The 17,215-nt window shown below is 38.2% G+C and overlaps 5 protein-coding genes and 1 long non-coding RNA gene across 11 annotated transcripts; 3 read left to right on the forward strand and 3 right to left on the reverse strand.

The window, feature by feature from the left end:
• Nucleotides 1–16: 16 nt before the first annotated feature.
• LOC138140019 (uncharacterized) lies at nucleotides 17–2,056 on the reverse strand. Its single transcript, XR_011162424.1, has 2 exons — nucleotides 1,365–2,056; nucleotides 17–681 (listed from the first exon to the last, which is right to left on the reverse strand). It is a non-coding gene; the product is annotated as an uncharacterized lncRNA (long non-coding RNA).
• Nucleotides 2,057–2,131: 75 nt separating this feature from the next.
• On the forward strand, nucleotides 2,132–4,726 carry ari-2 (E3 ubiquitin-protein ligase ari-2). Its single transcript, XM_069060663.1, has 6 exons — nucleotides 2,132–2,289; nucleotides 2,350–2,649; nucleotides 2,696–2,953; nucleotides 3,011–3,261; nucleotides 3,373–3,667; nucleotides 3,756–4,726. The coding sequence occupies exons 2-6, from the start codon at nucleotides 2,392–2,394 to the stop codon at nucleotides 4,164–4,166; spliced, it is 1,473 nt and encodes a 490-aa protein (XP_068916764.1). The 5' UTR covers nucleotides 2,132–2,289; nucleotides 2,350–2,391; the 3' UTR covers nucleotides 4,167–4,726.
• Nucleotides 4,727–4,831: 105 nt separating this feature from the next.
• LOC138140012 (lysosomal Pro-X carboxypeptidase) lies at nucleotides 4,832–6,652 on the forward strand. The gene is made up of 3 exons (XM_069060664.1): nucleotides 4,832–4,989; nucleotides 5,035–5,595; nucleotides 5,647–6,652. The coding sequence occupies exons 1-3, from the start codon at nucleotides 4,898–4,900 to the stop codon at nucleotides 6,458–6,460; spliced, it is 1,467 nt and encodes a 488-aa protein (XP_068916765.1). The 5' UTR covers nucleotides 4,832–4,897; the 3' UTR covers nucleotides 6,461–6,652.
• Nucleotides 6,458–8,743, reverse strand: rtet (major facilitator superfamily domain-containing protein rtet). Its single transcript, XM_069060669.1, has 6 exons — nucleotides 8,172–8,743; nucleotides 7,671–7,829; nucleotides 7,442–7,624; nucleotides 7,141–7,390; nucleotides 6,925–7,092; nucleotides 6,458–6,874 (listed from the first exon to the last, which is right to left on the reverse strand). Exons 1-6 carry the CDS (start codon nucleotides 8,499–8,501, stop codon nucleotides 6,648–6,650), a joined length of 1,317 nt encoding a protein of 438 aa, XP_068916770.1. The 5' UTR covers nucleotides 8,502–8,743; the 3' UTR covers nucleotides 6,458–6,647.
• Nucleotides 8,744–9,132: 389 nt separating this feature from the next.
• Nucleotides 9,133–13,870, forward strand: LOC138140010 (dual specificity protein phosphatase CDC14A-like). Of its 4 annotated transcripts, XR_011162423.1 has the most exons (10): nucleotides 9,133–9,407; nucleotides 9,715–9,797; nucleotides 9,847–10,112; nucleotides 10,163–10,369; nucleotides 10,426–10,744; nucleotides 10,800–10,938; nucleotides 11,030–11,314; nucleotides 11,368–11,496; nucleotides 11,756–11,858; nucleotides 12,850–12,982. XR_011162423.1 is itself a non-coding variant. In XM_069060661.1 (9 exons), the coding sequence occupies exons 2-9, from the start codon at nucleotides 9,722–9,724 to the stop codon at nucleotides 11,784–11,786; spliced, it is 1,452 nt and encodes a 483-aa protein (XP_068916762.1). In that variant the 5' UTR covers nucleotides 9,133–9,407; nucleotides 9,715–9,721; the 3' UTR covers nucleotides 11,787–12,982. The 4 variants fall into 4 exon arrangements, 3 of the variants coding, with proteins under 3 accessions (XP_068916762.1, XP_068916761.1, XP_068916760.1); XM_069060661.1 differs by having other exon boundaries at nucleotides 11,756–12,982; XM_069060659.1 differs by lacking the exon at nucleotides 11,756–11,858 and having other exon boundaries at nucleotides 9,134–9,407; nucleotides 12,850–13,870.
• A 399-nt stretch (nucleotides 13,871–14,269) lies between these two features.
• LOC138140016 (palmitoyltransferase ZDHHC15) lies at nucleotides 14,270–17,187 on the reverse strand. 3 transcript variants are annotated; one of them, XM_069060673.1, is made up of 8 exons: nucleotides 17,047–17,187; nucleotides 16,715–16,986; nucleotides 16,546–16,667; nucleotides 15,845–16,189; nucleotides 15,658–15,790; nucleotides 15,482–15,608; nucleotides 15,188–15,268; nucleotides 14,270–14,527 (listed from the first exon to the last, which is right to left on the reverse strand). In XM_069060673.1, exons 2-8 carry the CDS (start codon nucleotides 16,848–16,850, stop codon nucleotides 14,425–14,427), a joined length of 1,047 nt encoding a protein of 348 aa, XP_068916774.1. In that variant the 5' UTR covers nucleotides 16,851–16,986; nucleotides 17,047–17,187; the 3' UTR covers nucleotides 14,270–14,424. The 3 variants fall into 3 exon arrangements, with proteins under 3 accessions (XP_068916774.1, XP_068916773.1, XP_068916772.1); XM_069060671.1 differs by lacking the exon at nucleotides 14,270–14,527 and adding an exon at nucleotides 14,656–14,797; XM_069060672.1 differs by lacking the exon at nucleotides 15,188–15,268.
• Between the last annotated feature and the right edge of the window lie 28 nt (nucleotides 17,188–17,215).

Consider the following 17,215-nt stretch of genomic DNA (forward strand, 5'->3'; position numbering starts at 1 on the left):
ACTTAAAAAAAATATATAGAGGTTAATATTGTTTTATTTCAAAGAATATTTAATACAGGGTTCACGTACCACGTTATTTCGCAATCGGTAGGTACACGGATTTCATAAAATATTATTTTCTAACAAAAAAAAAAACACGCGTATTTCGTGATTCTTTTTAGACAACCTCACATAAGTAATCACATAATTATAGAATACAATAAGCAACTTTTTTTTAATACAACAAATTACAGAATAATTGCTAAACTAAATTGCAACGAATAAATAAGTCCTAATTTTAATTTATTTAGAGTACATAGGTTTGTACGCTGGAATCATCGTCATCTTCTGCTTCTTCTTCATAAAAATCCTGTGGGCATTGACACAGCATACCATACTCGATTTCGTATGAAACACCCTCTTCTTCAATTAGTTTGCAATACTCTGGTTTCATTACGTTTGTCCCTTTAGGTTTGTGGCGACCGATTTTTTGAAGCAACTCAAAGGAAAATTGGTCCATAGGGTTTTTTAATCTGTAAAGTACACGCCAGCGACATGGATATCTGCCAGATTTTTTCAACGGTGTTACTTTTTCTACCCTCAGTTCAGGTAGATACTTTTCGGTTAATGTAAGGAATATTTCACATCCTAGATGTCTACTAAGCCAAGAAGGACATGATAATATCAAACTTTCAGCCATAACTAGAAAAAAATATTCAAAGAAATATACCGGGTGTTATGGAACTCCACGTAATAAATTTAAACATGAATAAAACTCTTTAAAACAAAGATTTTTAACATATTGATTTTTTTTAATCGAATAATCTTTTTGACATTTTTATAATCCCTAATTTAACACTCCGTTCATGGGATAATCATCAATTGAAACGAAAGAGTGAGTGAAAATGTTTTTGTGCGATAAAAAGTTTAGTTTTTTCGGAGAAAGAACGACCGCTGTTCTATATAATACTAACAGTTTTTACAGTTTAACATTCGAGATTTTGATCGAGTAATTTTTTTTCGTCTTTCGTTATCAATGGATGTGTAAACACATGAGCGGGTATGCATTTTAGGGTTTACATTATATTACATTTTAACTCTATTTTGAAGAATTTGCGGAAAAAATGGTAAATCAAAAAATGTTTATTTTAACGAGTCCTGTTGGCGGTTAAATTTATTACATGGACTTCCATAACACCCGGTGTAATAGAATGAATAAATGTATCAGATTTACCTACAAGATAAAATTTTTGAATCACCATTTACCTATTTATCAACTTATACAGCAGCTTACGATTGCATTAGATGTATCAATTTACAATTGTTTTTATTTCAATTATTATTATAAATGTAGGTTTACAGATTATAAATTAATTTGAACTTACTTATTTAATGTGGAAATAATCACGCACAAAATGTGTGAATACCATATAACATGTTACATGTCAAAAAGGAAGGAACAAACATTTGACTTTTTTCACATAGTTTCAGCGCCATCTGAGACGAGTACAAATTAAACAACCAAATTTGACATTTGATTTACAATTTACTACATATTTATAGGAATTCTATCTATCATATCTGTTGTTTTTCAGCTAAAGCATCGTTATGCAAAATTGGCTTTACTTTTTTTTATAGGAAAGGTCCGTATTATGTAGTAGCGGAATATTGAGAAAGATTTGAATTATTATTAGAATAGTTTATTTTACCACTGTAATGTATTCGAAAGAAAATAATCTTGGAGTTGGAATTCGTTTTTTATTAATATTTCTATTCACGACGAATAAATATTCTCAAATACGCTTACAATGTTTGTCTTTGACGCTGCCACTGTGTTTGACAAAATATTTCTTAAATTCTTAGTTTTAATTCAACAACTAAATTTTGATCGTAAAGTTTGGTACGGACAGCTGTTCATAAAGTTTCCGCACAATTCGCGGTTCTAAAATTGTAGAAATTTGGAAAATTGTTAGAAAGATTTTAGTTCAATACCGACATCGGTCGGCCCACCAAGTTGTGACATTACGGTAGTATTTGAGTAGTAAAAATAGAACACCGCAATTCATTTCGACATTAGCACTTACTTACTTATTCTGGATTCGGCGTATAAATATATTTTATGCTGTAACACTACTTCGTTCTTTTGAAGTTTGAAAGATGGTCGCGAAGCAAAAATATGTGCTGTCGATAAAACAGTAAACTCTGTGCAGTTAAATGTCACTGGCAGCAGTGTTGCGGTTGTGTCAATGTTGCCAGTTGATGTGTGGTGTTGTGTTTATTTTTACAAATGGTGGCTGCAATTTGACACAGGTAAACAGGTGATTAATTTAACATCACGGACACTGAAATTTCGTTTTTATTAAATTCAAGTGAGAATGTATTTATGATCCTGTTGAAAGTGAGTTCGCGGTAATGGAGAACGCAATAAATGTAGGTTCTCAGGCAGAAGAGTCAGATATGGAGTGTTCTGACAATGATAATGATTGTTTGGATGATTATGATTATTACAACATAGTCGATGATAATGACATCGAACAGATCGACCCGAGCAAGATAGACCCAGAAAATTTTATTTATGACTGCTTAGGTGAGGAACAAGTGGAGCGTTTACTTAATGAGACTGTCGAATATCTAAGCAGTAGTCTCAAAATCACACCTTCTCTGGCCAAAGTAAGCGTTGTCATGTTCTTGAACTGGATGTAGGATATTTTTTTAGGTGTTGTTGCTCAGTCATCAATGGGGTGTCAACCAAATTATTGATGAATTTCGCAAGAATGCTTCTGGACTATTAATTAGCTCTAGAATTAAGCCACCTGTTATTACGCCTCCAAGTTTACCTATTTCTTCTAGAAACTTAATCACTTGTCCTGTTTGTGTGGTTCCACAGTCAGTGGACAAATTTTTCAGCCTTTCTTGTTCTCACATGTTCTGTAAAGATTGTTGGGTTACCCATTTTGAAGTACAAATTAATCAGGTGAGATGACCTGACCTGACTGACCAGTCTGCTGACTAAATTTTATCATTTCACAAGGGAATATCAACGGCCATAAGTTGTATGGCCCGCGATTGCGTCGTTCTAGCGCCTGAAGATTTTGTTCTAAAGCACTTATCTCGTCCAAATATGCGGGAAAAGTATCAGCAGTTCACTTTTCAAGATTACGTCAAATCCCACCCTGAATTACGCTTCTGTCCTGGGCCCAATTGCCCCATTGTTGTACATAGTGATGAAAATAAAGCAAAGAGGGCAATCTGCTCCAACTGCAAAACTGCGTTCTGCTTCCAGTGAGTATTTTTTTATCGGTGAGGCGAGGCGAGCATTAGCAGGTGAAGAATATTTCAGCCTTACACGTAAAATGCGACGCAAGTCCGCATGATTTTTTCTTCTTTTCGTAGATGCGGAATGGATTATCACGCACCGACCGAGTGCTCGATAATCAAGAAGTGGTTGACAAAATGCGCAGACGATAGCGAAACTGCGAATTACATAAGTGCACATACCAAAGACTGTCCAAAGTGCCACATTTGTATCGAGAAAAACGGCGGATGCAATCACATGCAATGTTACAATTGCAAACATGACTTTTGTTGGATGTGCTTGGGGGACTGGAAGTCCCACGGTTCCGAATATTACGAATGTTCAAGATACAGGGAGAATCCAAATATTGCTCACGAATCCGTTCACGCTCAGGTAAAAAATTAAATGTAATATGTTGCGTAATCGCGTCCACGATGTGCAAATAAATTGACTCGGACGGGGTGAAAACTGAACATTTTAGGCACGCGAGGCGTTAAAAAAATACCTCCATTATTACGAGAGGTGGGAGAACCATTCCAAGTCTCTCAAGTTGGAAGAGCAAACGTTGGAGAATTTGAGGGCAAGGATCAACCAGAAAGTGATGGCGGGAGTCGGGACGTGGATCGATTGGCAATATTTATTCGCAGCGGCAGGTTTACTTGCGAAATGTCGCTACACGTTGCAATACACATATCCATATGCCTATTATATGGATGTAGGACCTCGTAAAGAATTATTCGAGTATCAACAAGCGCAATTAGAAGCCGAAATAGAAAACTTGTCGTGGAAAATCGAACGTGCGGAAACGACCGACCGAGGCGACCTCGAGAACCAGATGGACATCGCCGAGAAACGACGAACAACACTTTTGAAGGATTTTCTAGATGTTTGATATAGTTTTTTTTTTATTTATTTTATTACCTTACACATTTAGTTGGTTTACGCGATGTTGCCAATATACGCTTTGGATAAATGCGAATAATGCAGTCGAGTCGGGTTTTATATAATTATTTTTTATCACCGGAGACATTTTCCTTCGTACCTACTTTCGATTTATGTATTGAGTTGTAAGCTTTAATTGCAATTTTTTTATCGTCAACTTAAAAGTGGTAAAAGGCGCATGCGCAAAAAGTCGATTAACTGTCATTCGAAGTCGATGTTTTATTCGAAAAGCTTTACATTGCGCCTGCGCCCCCATACGTGGTGCACATCTCAAGTGTTTTCGTTTGAAATGCTTGCGTTGAAAATTTCCGAATCATTCAAGGACGCGTAATTGTCGTATAATATATGTATTTTTATATGATGTACAAGGCTATTCATTCTTTGATCAAAGATGTCTCGATGGGTCGTTCGACTCTTTCGAATTCTTGTCATTTCATTCAATACTTCTCTTGTATAATAAAATTCCTCTATTATATTTCTTTTGGTCGCAAATAAACACTTTCAATCGAACGATGTCTTATTTTCACCGCCAAATGTGCACATTACCTATTAGCGCAATAATCAAGTTGGTGTAAAAGCAATCGACGATCGTCCTAAACGTCAACATCGAACAAAGATATCCAATTTTATTATCAGACGCTTCGATGGGTCAAGGTTCAACAATCATCATTAGCCACCGAAATGAAGCTGGCAGCGGTATTGTTGCTTTGCGGACAAGTTTTGTCCTACAATTACACGACGAAATACTTCGAAGTTCCCGTCGACCACTTCAGGTAGGTTTGACCGATCGCCAACCCCAATTCTACGTCCGATTTCAGCTTCACGAACAACGCCACCTTTAAGTTGAAGTACTTGATCAACAACAGCTTTTGGGTGGATGACGGACCGATCTTTTTTTACACTGGAAATGAGGGCACCATTGAAAACTTCGCCGAAAACACGGGATTCATGTTTGACATCGCCCCCCAGTTCAACGCGTTGTTGGTCTTCGCCGAACACAGGTACTACGGAGAGTCTTTGCCCTTCGGGAACGAGTCGTACGCCGACCCCGCTCGTTTGGGGTACTTGACGTCCAACCAGGCCCTCGCTGATTACGTCGACTTGATCAACTACCTCCAAACCACGCGGTCCCGCTCTTCCTACTCCAACAAAGTGCCCGTGGTGGCGTTCGGGGGGTCTTACGGCGGAATGTTGGCGTCCTGGTTGCGAATGAAATTCCCCGCGTCGGTCGTGGGGGCCATCGCGTCTTCCGCCCCCATTTGGCAGTTCCAAGGTCTCACTCCTTGCGAGAACTTCAACCGGATCGTCACGGACGTCTACAAGACTGCACTCGACGACGACTGCAGCGTCCCCTTGAGCCGCTCTTGGAAAGTTATCAGGTGAGTCAGTCTTTAAGAGTCGAGACGTGCATGTGAAGTGTTGGTTTTCAGAAACATCACATCGAACGATGCCGGCAAGGCTTGGTTGAGTGCTCAGTGGAAATTGTGTACGCCGCTCAAAACACAAAGCGATGTCGACACTCTGGTCAATTGGTTCTCGGAGATTGTGGTCAACATGGCGATGGTGAACTATCCCTACCCCACGAGTTTCTTGGCGCCTTTGCCGGCCTACCCGGTCAGGAGTTTTTGTTACAAAATGACAGAAAGTCAGACTGTGGATGACGAAACGTTGCTTACGACTATAGGGGCAGCTTTGGAGATCTACACGAATTACACTCAAACCACCAAATGTAACGTCATCAACGAAACTGCGGCGGCTCTGGGGGAGGACGCGTGGGATTTCCAGGCTTGCACCGAAATGATCATGCCGATGTGCTCCACCGACGACGACATGTTCGAGAACAGCCCCTGGGATTTCGACACGTATTCGGAAAATTGTTACAAAAAGTGGGGAGTGAAACAGACACACCCCGAACTCCCCATTTTGGAATACGGAGGAAAGGAGATTTCGTCCGCTAGCAATATCGTTTTCAGCAACGGACTGTTGGACCCGTGGTCGAGCGGAGGAGTGTTGAGCAACGTCTCGTCTTCTGTCTCCGCCGTGATTATACCCGAAGGCGCTCACCACCTCGACCTTAGAGGAGAAAATAAAGACGACCCCGAGTCGGTCATCGAGGCGCGACAGTTCCACATCCGCAACATAAAAAAATGGATCACTGACTATTACTACTCTCGCGACAGAAAATTCTTTAAGAATACGAGTCTGTACGAGAAGGTGACGTTTGCTCGTCGTGTGAACACATAACATTAAAAAAAAATCTATTTTTATCCAGTTCAGATACAACAAAACTAGCTGGTAGTAATGTTACAGTCATCAATGGTAACTAAGTAAAAAATTGGAACAGTGAAACAAGTTAATAACATTTAGCATAAAGTTGTATAAAAATGTAACAATACTATATAAAAATACTGTCGACAATAAATACTGTTCGTTAAAGCTTTTGTGTTAAGGTTAGAACGGGCCAGAGAAGGCCCACAGCGCCTGATAGGTAGGTTACTTTGGAGCCGACGCTCCAAAAAGCGATGCTGGCGAAAATGGGCCCCAGAGCTCGAGCTAGCGCTCCCAGCGATCGGAAAATTCCCATGACTGTACCTTTCTGGTGATCTTTTCCGTGTTCCGACGCCATCGTCATCACGCACGGTACGACCATCGCAGTAGCTGAAAAAACTGTATCCGGTCAAAATTCAAACAGGGTGGGTGCTACGTACAAACGGCAAAAAGGAAGAGACCCAGATATAGCAGGAAAGGACCTTGGGCTAGACCCACGCATATGAAAGAAGGCACTATGATCCACAATCCGTAGATGGCGGTTGGTCTGATCTTGTTGGGCGGCACCCTCCTGACGTACCCTCCCTGCACTAGCGCCATCGTGATTCCTGCATTTCACTGATCAAAATGTTGTCTCGCGTTTTGTCGATAATTACCGATAGCGAAGAACATCCACCCTTGCTGCATGGAAGTGTATTGGAAAACGTGATGGGTGAGGAACGTCAAAGTAAACTCTAGGCCGCTGTAAATGAATAAGTAAACAAAGTAGATCCGTCCGAGGCGTCTCAGTTCGTAGAGATCGCTCGATCTGAGGCCTGTTACGGCTTTAAACTGGAACAGGTCCCTCCAGTTGATGAAAGAGTTGGCAGTTTTGAGGCTCGCTTTGATGCTTTTGGCACGTTTTTCCTAAAATTTCACGTTTAGTGGGTGCGGTTGCAGATGGAGGTTTGGACTGACCGGTGGTAAAGTTTCTTTGAAACATGCGATGAAGAAAATTAAGTCTGCGAAAGAGAGCAAGAGAGCAAACAGTGCAGGGAATACGAACCAATCTCCCACTTTTGTTTTTGCCCAAACGGCAAAAATCGCACCTATTAGGGGACCGATGATGAAACCTAACGAAAAAGCCATTCCGACGAAAGCCTGCAACTCATTATTAAAACTGGAATTTTTTGTTATGGAATCGCACCATTCCTTTGCCTCTTGTTTTCATTGATGACACGTCAGCAATGATCGCCATGCTGAGCGAGACATTTCCTTTGCTTATTCCCCCTATGAATCGCGCCAAGATAAATAAAACTAAATTGTTTGATAGCGCCCAAAGAACGTAAGAAATCGTTATGCCAACCTAGAATATTTAACGACATTTACTTTTATAGAATTGAATTTATTTCCTGCGATTAGTGTCGCATCTACGTTTTGTGGTTTATGTAATTTAACGACGTGCACGAGTGAAAAAAAAATACTTATGTCCATTTTGAGTGGTAAAACTGATCATATTCGACATTATACGATAAAAATGATTGATTTTTCACAACACTAATGACTGATGTGGAACCATAAAATAAATATTTAACTGCTTTCAAATTACAAACATTTTTAGAATTTTATGACATCATCTGGGAAGGATCTAGTTTCATCTGAGTCATTAAATTTTGCGAGGGTAAATTGGAATTGTTTAAGAACTTACCAAACAAATAACCATGACTTTTTTCCTGCCAACTACATCCGACACTCCTCCAACAATAGGTGAGGCAACAAATTGTAAAAAACTGAACATGGACCCCAGAAACCCGCCAAACAGAACAGAATTAAATTTTTCGGGGGCCCCGACCAACTCTTGAAAATACTGGACCCTTCTGGAAAGCCACGAGTACAGCCCTGTGCTGTCGTGGGTTTTGTAATATTCCAACAATGAAGGTAATAAAGGTAATATCATTGTAAACGCCAGTAAGTCCAATAAAAGCGATACAAAAACGATATAAACCGTCGAATGGATTTTTTCCGTTTTCAGCGACATTTTCTTTCGTTATTTACTGAATAAAAGTAGTGCAACTTTCTAATTTTAATGCCGCGAGTTACGATCAAAACTTTCTACACGTCACTGCATTCTGTCGATAATAAATATCAAGGTGGATCTTTTTGATTAACCCCAAACAATAACAAAGATAAAAATTTAAAACTTCCTTTACATTTTGAAGTTGTCGGGAGTGTTTTTAGGTTACCTAACTGTCACATTGATAACACTACTTTTTGTTTGTTGTGTAAACATCAAACATTGAAACAAAATTGTAGATGGCGCCACACCTTGTTTGAAAAAAAATAGCGCTATTCTTTTATAATTTGCTAAAAAATTATTTCACGTGCTACAAGTTACATAAACGCATTGTTTTGGCGTATTCAAATGATGTAATCTAAGATCTTACTTTGTAGATTTTTTAAAATTGATGATTCATTTTCTTACGTATATTTAAATATTTTCGCCAAACTATACGTGTCCAAACAATTTAAAATTGATGAAATTAAGGATCAACGATTGTTGAGGCTTAATATTTATCTGTTTTAAATTGATGCAGGTTGTAGGGATTTTTCATTTTCCACTTGTTGGAGAATTAAAAAAATATAAAAGTATTGCCGGGATTAGTTTAATAAATATTTGTCAAACGGTGACAACTGGGTGTTAACTGAACTGTGTAATAGTTGTTACGCAAGTGTTTTAGAAGGAAAAATACGTGTAACAATAGAGAAAATTAGGGGGTTGGTAGGCTTGATTGATTTCCATGTCGCCATTTTATTGATAGGTTTTGTTGAACGGTATTTGTGGATCTGTTTGTGTTGTTAAACAAGAATTAATCAATGAAACAGGTGATTAGTGTGTGCGTTTTGTTAAAAATGAAGTGAAATCACGACCGTCCCGACGAAAACGGTACGTATTCCATGAAAATTTAAATATGTTATGGAGAAACATTCGTAACGGAATTTAACCAATACGATTTGAATTTATTTTTGTTTACGTTTTTTGTGTTCAACACGGCCGGCCATGCCATTTGGGCATTTCAATAAATACTCGAACCTCCGTATTATTTTGTTTCCGATTTAGTTCGCCTCTTTCTAATTTCCGCCCACATCATGAAAAAAATTACACCTACTTTAATGTGTAGGTTCGCTTCAAATAAAGTAATGTTTCTAGTCACAATTACGATTAGCGGTAAATAAATTGCGATATTTTCAAGAACACTTATGAAGAGGAAGAGGGCGATCTCTAAAATGGAAGACTTTTCCAATGTGCTGGTCAACACTGGTGAATTCATCCCAGGTAACCTAACACAACCTGAGACACATTAACCTAATTGGAATTATTTTAGGACGGTTGTATTTCGTCACGCTAAACACAGACGTTTCCCCAAAATCTACTTCTTGTGTCCACTACTTTGCTGTGGACACTGAGCAGTGTTACGACAGTTTCTACAATGACTTTGGCCCCTTGAACCTGGCAATTTTGTTCCACTATTGTGGCAAATTGGACAGAAAATTGTCCAACGCCACATTACATAACAAAAAAATTGTTCACTACACAGGTCTCAACGATAAAAATAGAGTCAACGCTGCTTTTTTAATCGGGGCCTATGCTGTAAGTCCCCACATTTTATCATTTTTTCACAACTCATCAAAAAAATTTAGGTAATTAAATTGGATTTTGATCCTGAACAAGCCTACCAGGTGCTCACAAAAGGCTCAAAAAAGGACTACATCGAGTTTAGAGATGCGTCTATTGGTGATCCTTACACGTTGTCCTTGTTGGACTGCCTGAAAGCTGTGAAGAAAGCGTTGGAGTGTGGATTTTTTGACTTCAATAATTTCGATTTTTTCGAATATGAGCATTACGAGGTATTGTACCGGGCGCAGCGTGTGTAAGTTTTGTATTTTTTTTTTTTGTTTTGCAGCGAGTGGAGAACGGAGATCTAAATTGGATAATTCCCGAGAAGTTTATCGCTTTTTGTGGCCCCCATCACAAATCGGCCATCGACAGAGGATACCCCATTCACTCGCCAGAGACTTATTTCGCGTACTTCCGTCGACACAACGTGACCACCGTAATACGCCTAAATAAGAAGGCTTACGATTCAAATCGCTTCGTTCAAGCCGGGTTCGACCACAAAGATTTGTTCTTCATTGACGGCGGAATTCCCAACGATCGAATCTTGAACAAATTTATTTCCGTCTGCGAGAGCGCCAAGGGCGCCATAGCTGTCCACTGCAAGGGTAAGTGAGAGCGGCACGAATTAAAAAATAATTAATAGTAAAAATGCTCGATCAGCTGGACTGGGAAGGACCGGAACTTTGATCGCTTGTTACATAATGAAGCATTACAAATTTACGGCGCAGGAAGCCATCGCTTGGATCAGAATCTGCAGGCCGGGGTCCATCATCGCTCATCAACAGACGTGGCTGTTACAGTAAGTTTGTGTGTGCGCATGCGCATTCAGAGATTGTCGAGTACAAAAACGTGTGTTTTGCTTTTACGTTACGTTGCGATATGTTGTACAGGAAACAGAAACAATTGTGGGCAGCTGGCGACGAGTACAGGCAAAAAATGAAAATGAACGGGCCTATTAAGCACGCGGTGGGAATATACGGCCTCCCGTCAGTCAATAATAACAAAAGCAAGACTAGTGATAACGTGACTGGCATCATGAAAAAAGTTGATTCCATGGAAATCAACGACAAGGACGAGGATTTCAAATCTGAAGAGAACAAGATTACTCAAGGCGATCGTCTGAACGAAATTAAAGCGCAAAGGGCTAAAGCGAAACAACCCCTGGTGACAAATCTGTGAGTTATGTTTGACTTTTTTCCTACCTAGATAATAAGTGATACTTTTAAAGGACTGACCGTAAAACTTTTCGCTCAAAAGTTATTGTAAATACAACCACAACCTCTCCGGTTAGAGTCGGGAGGATAATCACAAATACAACCAAGAGTACAACTTCTACTACTAGAGTTTTAACAAAAAGGTTTGTTTAGGGTCATTTTATGAAATCAAGCTTACTTACTACCTTTTTTATTTACATATTTTATAATCTTGATTGTATTATCACAACTGGCATGGATTTTTCTTTACATGCATGTTACATTTTTTGCAAATTTATTTCTAATCACAACATGGGAAAATATTGATGCATTAACTACATTAAAAATGTCACTCACTAACTTTTGACCAAAAAAAAAAAAAGAGAAAAACATGTTTGGTTTAAAAATCATCTTTTTCTCCAGCAAAATAATATTAGGGGGTTTGAATAAGTGAAAACGTTGAACTAGAACAATTGGCACTCCTGGAGCTCTTGAAAAATGGATTTCCAAATTCCAATCAGACTATGTAAGTTTCGTAATGAGTTGTATTAAAATTTGAAGTATTTTAAACGATCAAGTTGGAAATTTAGATCACAAAAGTACTAATTTTGGTAGTTTTAAGAATTTTAGCATGAGTATTTACACCTCCCGTACATTTTTTCACTTAGAAGAATTGTTTCGACCCACCCGATTTGTTTCGTCACGGCACGCCGTACTGATTTTGGCATTTGTCGCATATACAGTGTGGGGCATTGAAAACAAAACATTTGACAATAAATTTCACGTGACCACAAAAATTTACGCTGAGTGACGACGACAATAAATATTTTGCGTATTAATAATAAAGGAACGCTTAACATTTAGGTAGGAATGTCGGTTTCTAGTGAGTCGATTTAATTTACAAACATGTAACGCGGCGTAATCGCTGTAAATTTTAAGCGAAGAAATTTTGTGTTTTGTGTTAAATATGTTCTGTACGTTTTATTGAATGTTACACACTGTATACAAAATTGAAATGTGAGAGTTGGACGACTTTCGACTCTGAAGCGATCGTTGTTGGGTCGCGAGAGGGCGTAAGTAGTGGTCCAACACTCACAGACGACGAGCACACTGAGTTGATTTGTGTTGAGTTGCGCACAGTTCCAGTTAGGCAAAATTCGATACTGATTTGTATTGTTCCAATAATGGGATCGAAGGAAGAAGCAGTAGAGAACGATTGGCGCTTAAATTAGCAAAGTCGCATCGAAAAAACCTGGGTGTGGTGAATTAGATGAGACGATTAAGTAAATTGCAAATGAGGCTATCAATAAGTTCCTGTGTGTGCAAACGTTGTGGTGGGTGGATTGTAATTTGGTTGGTCGAGAGCTTCGTTGATAATTGTGATTTCGTACTGTTTGAGGCTGATCTGAAGTAGTGTTAGCGGTAGTTGATGTAGCGCATGCTTACAGTGCACGGACAGCTTTTAAGTAATCAGACTGTAAGAAGTGATATCTATGCCGCGATACTTTTGTTAACAGAAACGAGCTGAACGAAAGTCAGACAACACGTCGTTGCAGCCAACGAAAAATCAACGCTTCCCTATTAGCCGTCAAAGACAAAAATAAAGTTCCAGAGGCAAAATGTTTACCCAAGAAAAAAGAAAATTTAAGTTGGTTGCTCAAAAACGGCGCCGTTACGCACGAAAGCGGTCTAGCCAAGTGCAGTTCAGATAACAAAGTCGAAAGTACCGTAAAACGTTGTAAACGAACCCTTGCTTTGGAAAAAGACAAAGCAAGCCCGCACTCGGTTAAAGTGTTGCGAAGGTCCCACGGACAAACTTCTAAAGACATTAATAAAAAGAACGACGGTAAGCTGCACTTGCCGTCCGTCAAAATCAACAAATCTATTTAAATTGTACATATTTTTAACGGTTGATAGAGTTCAAAGTCTAATTGTAATTGTAATAAAAACACTTTGTTTTCAACTACTCACAAAACACTCAGTGTTAGTACTTAACATGCTATAAATGTGGCTTAGATTTAGCGACGTCAGTATTATTTCAGCTTGTTGTTTTCGTATCAAAAATACCTTGCTTTTCTGTAACTTCGAATTTTTTTTATACAAATCACGAACGTCAAACTGAACTGAGTGTTTCATTGAATTTTTTCCATATCTGTACATATGTTAAAAATATAAATATCTTTATGTAATAAATGGTTATGTTAACTTTTGGACTGTTGATAGGTATAAATATTGTTTATATTAGCGAGACACATTAAATTTTTATATATTTCGCACTAAACTGTTCTCAATCAATTATGTTAACTCATTAAATATATATATATTGTTTTAATTTATGTATCGTAGTTCATCACTGAGATATGCTTTGATTGCCATGTTAGTTTTAGGTTTTTCACAATGTTAACAGTTTTTTTTAGTTGTTCCGTTATGAAATTGTTTTTGTACGTAGGAAAAATTGTAAAACCACAACTTAGTTGTTCGGTTGCTTATGTTCAGTATTTAAAAATGAGTTTGACCAATAAATGTTTCATTGCTGAATGCATTTTATCAGAGTATCGCATACGTGATTTAACTTTTCTTTCAGCGTGTAGTGCCGCCCAAAAAAAGCTTCCATCGATAAAGGCAACCTACAAACGCTTCGTAAATTTATGCAGGAAAAGTTAAATGATTTGTTTATAGTAGTCCGTCACAGCCCGAGTGAAAAACGAAGATTTTAAAGACAAACATCTAAACAGTAATCCGGACACTTTTCCTGTCTCTGATGCAAGTTTCGAGGCAAAAATCGACTCGATTTTTCTTGTGATGGAATTTTTTCTTGAGCGCCACCGCACATTTTGTACACTTAAAATTCCAAAAACAACTTTCTACATTAAAAATCGAGAGCACTTTCGATTGTCCGATTATAGCGACAGAAACAAAGTTACATCACTCATCGCATCATTTGTAGTAATATATTTAATTCAAAAACAAATTCGTAATTAATACAGGAACAGTTGTGATTGCTTTGGCGCAAAAATAATTGCAAGCGTAACTTATGTCGAATATTCTATGCATAATATAAAAATCTGATGAAAAATGTTCGTTAATTTTAACTATGAAGCACAGTAATTTGCTTCTTCGTCTAAATTATGATTAAGAAGTCCTTCCCTGTCTTCTTCCATGTGCCTTTGGGGGAACGTCGCCCCGTCGCCCAAACTAAATATAAACAGAGCAATTACATTAAAATCTAGACATGGGGCTAAAGCTGCAACTAAACTAGCTCCGGGGATGATAAATGAATGTTCTGTTATAACATAACGGGACTAAAATTATAAAAACAAAACTAAATTATAAAAACGTTTATTACAAAAGAAAACTAAACGATTAATATAACAACATGTAAGTAAGTACATTTTTTCCATTAAAATCTAAGTAACTACGTGGCCGGGGTTGAGCTTGCTTGTTTCTGAATCAACCTCTCGATTGCTGTTCGAAAAAACTCAGTATTTTGTATACGTTAAAACAAAAATAGCTATCACATCAAGCCTCATGCACAAACTACGAGTTAGCCATGAATAGCTACGAGTTAGTTTACCAACACCCCAAAAAATCTTCAAAAAATTTCATGTTATCAGACTTACGATTCGTGTGTGTTGTGTAATAATTAATTAAAACTGAATAAAAAAAAGTACAATTTATTTTATTACGAAAAAACTGAATACAAACGATGAGTGATGAGTTAGTAAAAAACAAAAGTAACAACAGTAATCATTAAATAAATTAACCAAACAAGATCATGTGTCAGGCATCAAAATTATAACTAATAACACTGCCTTGCATTAGCTAAGAGCGTTAGCTAATAGTTATACATCTAACCTGTTCTGTGTGTTCTCCATCGACTGATAAGAATTCGCCTGATGCCGTGAGTTTAGCGGGAATTCAATACCGTCACCCAAACTACAAAAATAAAGTATAAAACAGGACATTCGCAAAATAATCAAACAAGAAAAAACCGCAAATACCTACAAAAAACTCGCAACAGGTGTTGGTAACAACAGTGAATTCAGCGTCGAGACGGCGTTAAACGTTTTTATATTTTAGTTGAGAAAATTAAAAATCGGGGTAGGATAATAGATAAAAGTGTTGGTGTGTATGCGGCGAGGGCCTTACCTAGTTTTGACTGGAATGAACCAAGTTCTAGGATTATCACCGAAAACTTCTTGGAAGTTGTTGTAACGGCCGAGGCTGAAGCCCCGCTTGTCCGGTCCGCTCCGGAATATCGGGGGGCGGAACGCCTCTGCGGACATGGATTTAAGTGGAAGATATCGATTCAGCCGGAAACTTACCCAACGTGGTCCTGTTCTCGCTAACCAGATAACAGTGATAACAGAACAACGAAACGAGACTCACTCCGAACATGATCGCAACAAAAAACAGAAACAAAATATGAAATCTACCCATGCCTTCCTTCAAACTACCCTAAAAATGGACGTTCAATCGAGGAGGAACTATCGTCGTTCTATCTGCACTTACTCTCCAAAAGTCAATGAAATAGGGCAGAGACGTTAGGGACACGTATATGCAATAAAAAAGGGCGTAACCTAGGAACAACAAAAAAAACTTGTAGTTTGTGAAAGAAACACAGTTGTTTATCCAAGGACAATGGTGATCCATTTTCAGGACGCACTCCCCACAAACTGAGCAGTGGTGGGTCCTGTCAGGCTTGATCACTTTGCACTTGTCGCAGAAACGGGGGAAACCCTGGACGTTTATGTTTGTATTGGGAAGGTGCCGCGATACGTTTTCTAATATCTGGCGTTGTGCTTCGGCAGATTCGGTTATTGTGAGGGTACGGAAATCGGCATCATCAATTTTATACTGGAATACAAATAGAACTGTCACATTTGTAACAACCAGTGGCGGCTCGTTTGGGAGAAAACAACACATCTAAGAACTCGAGAATCGGAAAAGAGAAAACGGTGTCGCGCGCTTTTCGAAACTGCGTGAACGAAATTGACAGCGCCCGTGTATTGAATAATCCAGTTTAAGTTTCCAATTGAAGATATAAAAAATATTGGCTGCAATGACAATAATAATAAAAAAAAAATCTAGATTTGTGATTTTTTGTTCATTCTTAAATAAACTGAACTGAAGGTTACTGTTTCAGACATTTTTCTTTTCCCTCAAATTAAAATAGACGAGTCGCCACTGAACGCAAGTATACAGTTTCATACCTTAATGGGCACGCGTCCAATTTCGGTAAATATTGTTTGCCAGTAGGACCAACACAACATAACAAAAAATATATGGTAGAATATTAAATAGACAATTTTTCTTGGAGTGGATTTAACAGTTTCTGCAATTTTGAAATTACCATCGAGTACAAATAAAAACATGCATTACCTAAGCAAAGTTGGATAACGTAAGCATAATAGGACCATATTATGATAACAACTATGAACAAAACAGGTATCCATTTGACCGCTTTTATGCACCAGAAGCATGGCCCTCTATTATTAACTGGGGCAGGACGAGCCATTTTACTAACGCTAGTTTTTCTATCTTTGATTAATTATTAATTATTACGATGAGGCATTGCAAAGGCTTGTGAGATCTAAATGCACTCTTTTTCTACTTTCAGTCATAACAACGGGGCGGGGCTGCTGGGACCTAACCTATAAAAAAAATAAAGCCGCACAGGTTAAAATCTCGATACATTTTGTACGTATACGTACGAAGGATTTTAGAATGGAGTATTTTACATATTTTTCGTGTGAATTTATTAGAGTCCGTCTGCAACACTTCACAGACACATCAACAACTTTGGTAACTTTTGGACAAAATTACCCCAAAATTCCGACAACCTGAAAAAATAAAATACCCAAACAAAAACAAAAAATCGGA

The sequence above is a fragment of the Tenebrio molitor genome, chromosome X, assembly GCF_963966145.1.
Source record: "Tenebrio molitor chromosome X, icTenMoli1.1, whole genome shotgun sequence".
Classification (NCBI taxonomy): Eukaryota; Metazoa; Arthropoda; class Insecta; order Coleoptera; family Tenebrionidae; genus Tenebrio; species Tenebrio molitor.

Coding starts and splice junctions, on each gene's coding strand:
- LOC138140010 (XM_069060659.1), top strand. CDS start 9,722: ATGAAGAGGAAGAGGGCGATCTCTAAAATGGAAGACTTTTCCAATGTG. Junction 9,798..9,846: donor CACTGGTGAATTCATCCCAG/GTAACCTAACAC, acceptor GAATTATTTTAG/GACGGTTGTATTTCGTCACG. Junction 10,113..10,162: donor TTTTAATCGGGGCCTATGCT/GTAAGTCCCCAC, acceptor AAAAAAATTTAG/GTAATTAAATTGGATTTTGA.
- ari-2 (XM_069060663.1), top strand. CDS start 2,392: ATGGAGAACGCAATAAATGTAGGTTCTCAGGCAGAAGAGTCAGATATG. Junction 3,262..3,372: donor AAAACTGCGTTCTGCTTCCA/GTGAGTATTTTT, acceptor TTCTTTTCGTAG/ATGCGGAATGGATTATCACG. Junction 3,668..3,755: donor ACGAATCCGTTCACGCTCAG/GTAAAAAATTAA, acceptor TGAACATTTTAG/GCACGCGAGGCGTTAAAAAA.
- LOC138140016 (XM_069060673.1), bottom strand. CDS start 16,850: ATGGCTCGTCCTGCCCCAGTTAATAATAGAGGGCCATGCTTCTGGTGC. Junction 15,791..15,844: donor ATTTCATTGACTTTTGGAGA/GTAAGTGCAGAT, acceptor GTCCATTTTTAG/GGTAGTTTGAAGGAAGGCAT. Junction 14,528..15,187: donor ATGGAGAACACACAGAACAG/GTTAGATGTATA, acceptor GTTTATATTTAG/TTTGGGCGACGGGGCGACGT.
- LOC138140012 (XM_069060664.1), top strand. CDS start 4,898: ATGAAGCTGGCAGCGGTATTGTTGCTTTGCGGACAAGTTTTGTCCTAC. Junction 4,990..5,034: donor GTTCCCGTCGACCACTTCAG/GTAGGTTTGACC, acceptor GTCCGATTTCAG/CTTCACGAACAACGCCACCT. Junction 5,596..5,646: donor CGCTCTTGGAAAGTTATCAG/GTGAGTCAGTCT, acceptor GTTGGTTTTCAG/AAACATCACATCGAACGATG.
- rtet (XM_069060669.1), bottom strand. CDS start 8,501: ATGTCGCTGAAAACGGAAAAAATCCATTCGACGGTTTATATCGTTTTT. Junction 7,830..8,171: donor AAGTCATGGTTATTTGTTTG/GTAAGTTCTTAA, acceptor TAAATATTCTAG/GTTGGCATAACGATTTCTTA. Junction 7,391..7,441: donor TCAAAGAAACTTTACCACCG/GTCAGTCCAAAC, acceptor GTGAAATTTTAG/GAAAAACGTGCCAAAAGCAT.